The 9,402-nt window shown below is 45.2% G+C and overlaps 1 protein-coding gene across 1 annotated transcript; it reads right to left on the reverse strand.

Moving 5' to 3' along the window:
* Positions 1-1,528: 1,528 nt before the first annotated feature.
* Positions 1,529-9,258, reverse strand: LOC135257842 (CTD small phosphatase-like protein 3). The gene is made up of 11 exons (XM_064341007.1): positions 8,572-9,258; positions 7,329-7,458; positions 6,858-7,004; positions 5,598-5,706; positions 5,194-5,305; positions 4,462-4,548; positions 4,100-4,162; positions 3,792-3,871; positions 3,155-3,281; positions 2,791-2,886; positions 1,529-2,041 (listed from the first exon to the last, which is right to left on the reverse strand). The coding sequence occupies exons 1-11, from the start codon at positions 8,683-8,685 to the stop codon at positions 1,976-1,978; spliced, it is 1,131 nt and encodes a 376-aa protein (XP_064197077.1). The 5' UTR covers positions 8,686-9,258; the 3' UTR covers positions 1,529-1,975.
* Positions 9,259-9,402: the final 144 nt, after the last annotated feature.

A 9,402-nucleotide genomic window follows, 5' to 3' on the forward strand; every position in this document is an offset into this window, starting at 1 on the left:
CATCTAGGTCCGCCAGCACAGATTTTGCTGCTGATCCATATACAATACTTCCATAGTCTAATCTTGATCTAATTAAGGCTACATAAATATATTTCAGAGATGCTATATCAGCTCCCCACTCCAATCCTGCAAGACACCTCATGACATTTATCACTTTCTTACATCTACTAACAACATATCTAATATGCTCCCTCCATGTTAACCTCATATCAAAATATACTCCCAAAAAACGAAAACTCACAACTTTCTCTAAATTATTCCCATACAATTTCAAATTGCATTCCCTGAGTTTCTTTCTTGTAAAGAGCATAGATTTTGTTTTTTCAACCGAAAATTTAACTCCCCACTTTGTTCCCCACTTTTCAACTTGATTAATTCCATCTTGCACTTTCTTCACTATGTGTTCAACATTTCTCCCTCTTTTCCACAAAGCCCCATCATCTGCAAACAATGACTTCCCCATATCCATAGGGATATTCATAAATATGTCGTTTATCATGATGGAAAATAAAGTTGGACTTACTACACTTCCCTGAGGTGTCCCGTTTTCCACAACATATTTGGTTGATAAATCTGACCCTATCTTCACCTGAATAGTCCTTCCATCTAAAAAGTCCATTACCCAATTAAACATTTTCCCTCCGACTCCCATTACGTGCAGTTTGATTAGAAGTCCCTCTCTCCATAGCATATCATACGCTTTCTCAACATCAAAAAACACTGCAGCCACTGTCTCTTTATTTACTTGCGCTTTCCTTATTTCATTCTCCAGACACAACATTGGATCCATAGTATTCCTTCCTCTCCTGAATCCACTTTGATAGGACGCCACCATACCTCCTTTTTCCAAAAAATACATTAACCTCTCATTTATCATACGTTCCATTAACTTACAAATGTGAGATGTCAAGGCAATTGGTCTATAGTTTCCAGGCCTGCTGGCATCTTTTCCAGGTTTCCTTATTGGAATAATTATCGCCTCCTTCCAGCTCCTTGGCATTCTCCCCTCTTCCCACACTTTATTATACAGAGAGAGCTGATCCAGGATCAGTTTAGACCACATAACTCAGCTTTACACGCACCTGAACTAAACACGTCGGTAGCTCAACTGCGGGTTTTGGTACAACTAAACGCAGGTTAATCGTGAACACGGGAGTTTAAATATCCACGACCAGGTTTAGCGGTGAGTTCGGAGACAACTCAAGGATTCTGAAATGCGCTATTTAAGACAGACGTTTAGATATTTATGCAATGACACGTACAATTCTAGTTAACAGTAATCAGTCAGATCCAAACATAACCCGAGTGCTACAAAATGACTGCTTGAAAATAGGTCGTACACAATGAATTTAATGATATGCAAACTATTATTTTACAATCCAAAGCTTTCACATTTGGTTAAATAACATTTAATGGTGCCAATGGTTCCACATGCACTACGCACTCAAATAATACAAACTGGCTTGGGAAAGTTTTTCATTCACTCTCCTCCACCAATAAAAGACAAAAATGCTTCATTACAAAAACGTATTTCATACGGGTTTATTTTAGCGTTAAAACCGGCAGCAATAACACAAATACACATAGATCAAGAAAAATATCAAATTAATAAATTAGGGAAAACAATGAAAAACGGGACGAAAGCTTCCAACATTTTCCAGCAGGGCACGACTTGAGCTATTGATTTCCTGCTGTAGTTTGCTCCAATTTCCTGCTTACAGAAAACAGGCGTTTTGGAACTTTTCGCACATTTTTTTAATCAAGTCTTTTCTTAAAAAACAACAACAAAAATTCAAGCTCAAAGGCTTTCAACTGGTTCAACTGGTGTGAAATCCGTTCTGAAATATAGCGCACAAGGGCTGCACTTTCTCCTGCGAGCAGCAGGTGTCGCCATTCCACATCGGATTGTTACAGGGAGCCTCTCACGGCGTCTCGAGCCGGAGCGTATCGCTGGCAGAGGCCGCGCCTCCACACCTCAGTCTTCAGAGAGCAGCCGGTGCAAATGATCTGTCCTTCTCTTCAGCACCTGCCGGAAATCCTCCTGAAGAGACACGAGATGGTTAAACGCCTTTCCCTCACAATGAACATCGGTCGGTCTCGGTGGAACATTGCCGGGGTCCGGGGCTATTTTGGTGCCACCAAGGTCGCACATTAGCAGGTTACACGGAGCGTTTCAACGCGACCTAGATTTGACATTGCCTGACAGTTAACGGGACCAGAGGCGTTTGTGCTGGTAAGCACACAGAAATTATATTTTACTTATCCCTTCTTTCTCACTTTATAATTCCTAATCACCATTGTAGAAATCAGTCACGTTATTATTTGAACTTGGGAGTTACATATCTGTCAAACAATAAGATTTGACCATATAAAATACTTTTTTGAATACATTTTTTAGCTGCAGTGTGTATTTTGGTAATAATCTAGCCCAATACAATTATTGGGTGAAAACGAACTTGCCATAAGTATTTTAAACAAAATTTTCATTGATTTTATTTGCACAAATAATTTTTTTTATTTTTAATCAGTGAAAGCATGCACATGGTGTATTATTCCTGTTAAGAACAGCCTCTCTGAATAATTACAGGAGTGTTTAGGTGCATTGGGCTATCCTGCCTAAACTGCAGGGGAAACCCTTCTGTGTATTCAATATCCATAAGATTTATGATGTATTATAAGAGTCAGGGAGCTCTGAAATGAGGGCGTGTCCTACAGGTGTGGCAGACACGGACTTCCAGAATGTTCCAGTCTGGCAGTTTTTGGCACGCGTGCGTCGGACGGCCAGCTCACCGCTTCAGACAGCTTCTCCAGGTACGGAATGAGCTTCAGCAGCTCCCTGTCGCTCTTATCCCCCACCCAGCTGGGAATGGGGAGCGTGTTCATCACCTGAAACAGAAACCAGCACCCATTACACCTTTACCTGCCTCCCAGCACACGTCTACACCTTTACCTGCCTCCCAGCACACGTCTACACCTTTACCTGCCTCCCTGCACCTTTTACACCTTTACCTGCCTCCCAGCACCTTTTACACCTTTACCTGCCTCCCAGCACCTTTTACACCTTTACCTGCCTCCCAGCACCTTATTACCTTTCCTGCCTCCAGCACCTCCCTTACCGCTCCTGGAAATGACCGCAGAGCCGATCAAGACTCACGTGATAAGGGAAGGCGTGGGGGGCGTCGTCCAGCACCACGGTTTTGGCCAGGTCCCTCTGCAGCAGGCCCAGGTCCTTAACGTAGTGGCCCAGGACGCAGAAACAGTCGTCCTGGTACAGGCGGTGTCTGCGGAGGGAAAGGAAGGGCGTTGGAGCTCCACAGGTGAGCACACCTTTGAGCCTGAGCACAGACGGGCCGGGGCAAAGCCACGCCCTGCTCTCGATGCAAACTTTCACTCTGCTCTTTTTCTGCTGCGTTTCTGGATCTGGTCTACTGCGTTTTAATTACATTTAGACCTGACCTGGGTCAAAGGTCAAATATGCATTTAAAATCTTCAGATGCTGGTGAAAATGACCACTGGACAACCTCCTGTGGATTCCATTCGATTCGCAAAAAAAAATCATTACTACCAAAAACAAGCAGTCCTGTGAAAGACCATTTTTTTTCTGAAAATTGTAAAATGGATACATCTTTTAGAATAGCCTGTAATCTACAGAGACTTTACTGGCGTCAAGGGTTAAATAACTCTAGTTCAGACCAGCAAGGGCAGTTTTCCTAGACTGAGATGGTCTCAGTCTTGGAGCTAGTCTCCATCGCTGGTGTTTGTAATCGAAGCGGATACTGAGACCGTCTTACCGGAATAGCTTTTTCTGTGGGTCCAGGACATCCAGAATCTTTTCCGCATACTGTCTTTTCGCTGACGTGTAGACAAACATCTGTTAAAGAAAACACACACAGTTGAGCCACAATGAAAACATGGCTCTTGTAGAAAGATGGAAATCTGTAAAAAAAAAAAAAAAGTTTTAATTTTAAAAGACAAAGATGATTAACGGCAAGTCATGAGGGTGGGCTGTGGGGTGTAGGGTGTGGGATGTGGGGTATGGGGGGGAATTGTCCCAGATGGATCACAGGAAGAACGTGCACACAGCACATGCAGGGCTTACCTCAAATATCTTTGACATTTTCTGCAGAAACTTCTGGACGTGGGGTCTTAGGATGACGTACACCTGTGAGAGGAACCGTGTGTGAGTGAAATCAGGCAGGAAAAAAAGCATTCCAAAGAACCAACTCTTCAAGTACCTCCCTGAGAGTGCATACCCCTGAGCACACAGTGGGCTACGCACAGTGCACAAAGTGATGACAGAATGCACTGACACCCAGTGGATGTAGTGCATCAGTTTTTACAGACAGCTTGAGGACAGAGCCTGACATCACATCGCTGGTCAGATAGATCCACGCAGGCTCTAGATACACTGCTGTGCTGGATGCAGGAGGTGGGAGGAGTGGAATGTCTCGCTTCACTTACTTTGTACTTGTGATTCTGAAAGGAAGTGTGGAAAGTGTACTCTGCGTTATCGAGGTGACTGAGCGTGCTGAACACCAGGGTCTCATCCTGCAGTACAAACACACAGGGGGGGAAAAAGAAACTACATTACCCACAAATCTGCATTGGCAAAATGGACATTACACAAGGGAGGAGTACAATCTGAAAAACGATCCAAATACTTTTTTAATTTGGGGGAGGGAAATATTGGAATCCACAATCAAATCCAGGCAGACAGAAAAGACTGACGTTTTAACCAAGTGGGCAAATTGGGAGTATGAGGATAATGCAGACCCAGAACCTAATGGACGCTGAAGTGTAGTTCAGATCAACAGCAGGGGGACCAGAATGATTAATATCCTTAGAATGACACAGAGCGAGGAGGACACCACTCAGTTAAATTAAGAGTGGTTCCATAACAAGCGAGGACTCGGTTAAGCAGATCAATCTAGGAGGTTTTTCAGGAAACAGATTTTTTTTTTTTTTTTTTTTACTTCAGTCCATGTTCCAAATTTTGGAGGGTTCCGGGTTTTACTCAGCGCAGTTATCCAGCTAAACTCCGTAATCCCACTTCATGAAACAGGGCCCTGATCGTCAGCTCCAGGCTCAGGGTTTGACGAGCTGAGCCACACGGGATTCCCCACAGGAGCGTCTTTTCTGAAAACACCTTTCCTCCAGAGCAGGGTCACAGCAGAGGGAGAACGGGACACTCACCAGGTCCAAGACCAGCGTGGCCTCCGGGACGCTCCGGGTCTTAATCGGAATGTCCCTCACGCAGGGCCGGGACTGCTGGGAGTGTGACGGAATGTTCTTGATGAAGGCGTACCTGCGGGGCGACAGAAGAGCACCTTCAGAGTACCTGGCCGCCAGGCATCTCCATGGAAACGTCACCTGCGCGCAGCAGCATCATCAAGCAACATTCCTAATTCTGAGGGGAATTTGTATTTATGCATTTTTTTACACTCATAACACTTTTTTCAGAGTGTCTTACAATGCAACAGAGGGTTTCCACATGAGTCATATGATCAAAACTTTTTGGCAGTCCAGGAAGTGGGGTTTATTTGTGCCTGCTCTCCCGGGGGAAGAGCAGAAGTTTCAGCGAGCAGCAGGGGACTCACGGGTTGAACACCTCGTCGTTGGTTTCGTCGTCTGACAGAGGGCTGAGGGCGTCGAAGCCGAACACACACTGCTCCGGACTCATCAGCCCACAGGCGGGAGACTGTACACCTGCAGCCCACACACACACGTCAGAACACCAGAGACCCAGAGACCCAAAGACACACACACACACACACCACTCCGGACTCATCAGCTCAGGGACAGGAGACTGTACACCTGCAGCCCACAGACACACACCTGTCAGCACACCTGTGACTCACACACACACACACACTTGTCAGCACACCTGCGCTCCACACACACTTGTATTATACCTGTAGTATTATACATGGTGAAAGCCCTCAGTCTGGGGTCATTTCAGTATCACACACAGTGAAAGCTCTCAGCCTGGGGCCATTTCAGTATCACACACAGTGAAAGCTCTCAGCCTGGGGCCATTTCAGTATCACACACAGTGAAAGCTCTCAGCCTGGGGCCATTTCAGTATCACACACAGTGAAAGCCCTCAGTCTGGGGCCATTTCAGTATCACACACAGTGAAAGCTCTCACCCATCTTTATGATTTAAGTGTCCCATAGCTTAACAAATTAACATGTGATTCTTCCATAATGTTGTGTTGGTAAATGGGAAGATGAAAGGGATTTGAGATATAAGGGCTTGGCAGGACACTGGCAAGAAGTAACACCGTGTGAAACACACATTCTGCAGACTCAGGCCCTGTCCACACGTATACGGATTTTTCTGAAAACTTAGTTTTTTCCCCCTCCATTAAACAAAAAAAAACCCTATCCACACGACCGGCGTTTTAAAAAATATCTCCGTCCACAGGAGAACGCTAGAACGATTGCCGCATGCGCAATACATCAATTGCCATGGTAACAGATGCGCGAGTTGATGTCATGACGTTAGCGTTTTCATAAAGCTCCGTTTTTCTTGTCTACGCAAAGACAGAGAAACCGGAGTTTTGAAAAATCTCCACCTTGGAGGGCGTTTTCAAAAAGCTTTGCTTAGTGAGCTAAAAACGCAGTTTTCATGTGGACGGGAGGCCAAAACGGAGGGAAAAAAAACTACGTTTTCAGAAAAATCCGTGTACGTGTGGACGGGGCCTGAGATTGGGGATCTGCACCCGCTCGTAGCACGCAAAGGAGAACACTGGCAGCGAAAGGCGGAAACGCGCGCGTGCACGTGAAGGGAGATGGCGGTGCGTGCAAGACCCGCCGCCGAGCCCGTGCACGAGCGAGGCCTTCGGGCGCACTCACCGTTCTTAACTGGCGTCAGGAATCGAACGATGGGCGAGTAGATGTTCCGCACGGCGGGGTTAGGGGTCGAAGGGTTAGGGGACAGGCTGTCCTCCTGAAAATGCACCCGCAGCTGCCGCCCGCGGACGGGGGTCTTAAAGTCCACATCTAAGAGGGAGAAGACCAGAGGCACCGTCAGGCCCTCGCAGAAGGCCTGTCCACACCTAGCCATAATGTGTGCGTGTATTTTATTTACCCTTTATTTTACCAGGCAGGTCAATTAAAATCAGAATCTTATTTACAATGAAGAGAACCTGGCAAGAGTCAAAAGAGCTCTTGACGTGTGTGTGTGTGTGTGTGTGAAATGCAGTCCAAAATGCACAGCAACTCTCAACAGTAGGTAGGTTCTCCTCAGGATTCGACCCAGTCACCCTCTGGTGAAATGCACAGTTCACCCAGCAGTGTTCAGCTCCACTGGCCGAGCCTGTATACCTTCGCTGTCCTGTGCAGCGGCCGCCCTCCTTCGAGCTCGAGCCGGGATTTTGGGACGCTTGGCAACAGTGGGGATGCTTTCCTCATCAGAGAACTGCAGTTCGCACTCGATGACCGCCTCTTCTCGGCTCTGCGTGGCCACAAGGATACATACGCAAGTCAGCCATCTTTCCAGCTAAAACATAAACACAACCCAGACACAAACTGGCACCTGGAGCAGCATCTGCATCAGAGCTTGAAAGTCCAGTGGTCAGAAAAAAAGTCCTGCCATGGATTTCGTCTAGCTCCTGGCTGAGGCCTTGTGGTTGGAACGAAATACTGGGGGGTTTCTACTTCCTGGACCTGGATTTTCCACATCTGATCCGTTTTGAAAGTTGGAGAAAATTTAAACTCTGGACTAAAAAGCACAGCTCGTTCACGTCACTGAATTCTACCAACCAATCAAGTTGAACCAGGGGCGGGACCATCACAAACAGAAAGGAAGCGGAAGTGTTCACTGTGTGAACTAAACTGTGTTCTTGGCTAGAAATAGCTGTACAAAATAAGTATTGTACCTTACTGAACCTGTGTTTAGCAGTTGTCTATGACCATGAAATGCACTTTTTGTACGTCGCTTTGGATAAAAGCGTCTGCCAAATAAATGTAATGTACGGAAGTACGAGTTGCATATCAGAAATAAAGTCGGGACTTCCTAGCTAGCTTGGTAGCTTCGGGAAAAGGTCACCTGCTAATACAAACATTTACTGAAGATTACACACAAAACTCAAGCAAAACCCTTGCAAACAGTCATCACAATCGACATGTAGCATTGCTGACTAAATAGCCAATTAGCTACCACAGACTCAAACCAAGAAACACGGTTTAATGTTAACCAACGTTAAAAACACTGATTGGTCAGCGTTGGCTACGTCTGATTAGTTAGTAACATGGTTAGTTATTGCTAACGCTGGCTATTGCTTAGCAACAGCATTGATAACGCTAAGCTTAGTTATAAATATTGCTAGTTTACAGATTAAAAAAAACTATTGTTGCCATTTACGTTATACGTTGTTTCCGGTTTAATCTCTAGGTTTTATGCTAGCAATAGCATGTTAGCATTGTTTTGCTCCCGCGAGCCAGCCTTCTCTTTAGTTTAAAACCAAACAGTCATAACAAGTTCGTAAATGTTAACGTCCCCCATGATGTGTATTTTTCACATAACTGTTCTCAGAGTCAAACCTAGTCCATGCAACCAAGTCCTTACCGCTGCTCTTGTTCGTATTGCCGAGCGGGGACGAAGGCTGCGCCGAGTGGAAGTGGGGGTAACGACGGCCTCCTTCGATGGACGAGCGGGTGTTCTTCTAGATCGAAGTATCATTTTACTTTAAACAAGCAAACCTTAAGTATACAACTATTTCACGATGACTAAAATGGTTTAGATACCAAAACGCGAGTGGTAGCAGAACAAGCTATAAAACGTCGATGTTTAATCTCGTTGACCACCGCTTGCGCAACCTGTTCGTTGTAATGGATATTTTGGTTTAATAATTTAAATCTGCCGCTAGGACTACGGCCTTGTTGCTGGTTGGGCGTCGCTTCGAAGTGACGTCGTGAACGTCATGTGAAAGCGCCTGCACAAAACAAACAGTTATGTGGCAAAACAGTTACGAGGCAAAGTACAGACAAGAGAATTATTAAAAATATGTAATATTCGTTTGGTAGCCTAACTAGCAGCCTACCTAGCTTGTGTATTTAAGTGGGATATCTACATAGGCAATGTCCCACCGTCTAAATCAAATGTACTGCATTACTGAACAAATGTATTCGTGAGAGAGACGAATTACAGCGGTAGAATTAGACAAACATATTCTTCCACAATGACCACCTGTAAATCTAAATTCGGTTATTACGATTTGGAGGGCAATTCCTATCCTGACGTTGTAAGCACGGTAAAGCCAGCACTAAATTTGCTTATCTTTGACGGAGCATCAGATATAATTAAACGTAAGGTACAAGCGCCCCACTATTTCTGTAAGAAGAAACAACGAATCTGTCATTATTCCCCCATTGGAGCCATTGTTGTGTGTAGACAACA

This window comes from Anguilla rostrata, chromosome 6 (genome assembly GCF_018555375.3).
Source record: "Anguilla rostrata isolate EN2019 chromosome 6, ASM1855537v3, whole genome shotgun sequence".
NCBI lineage: Eukaryota > Metazoa > Chordata > Actinopteri > Anguilliformes > Anguillidae > Anguilla > Anguilla rostrata.

Bases quoted from the DNA above. Each gene is read 5' to 3' on its own strand.
- LOC135257842 (XM_064341007.1), bottom strand. From the start codon at position 8,685: ATGATACTTCGATCTAGAAGAACACCCGCTCGTCCATCGAAGGAGGCC. The intron at 5,306-5,597 runs GTGAGTCCCCTG...GTCGCCCCGCAG, and splicing joins AACGACGAGGTGTTCAACCC to GTACGCCTTCATCAAGAACA. The intron at 2,042-2,790 runs GTGAGCTGGCCG...GTGTCTCTTCAG, and splicing joins TGGAGAAGCTGTCTGAAGCG to GAGGATTTCCGGCAGGTGCT.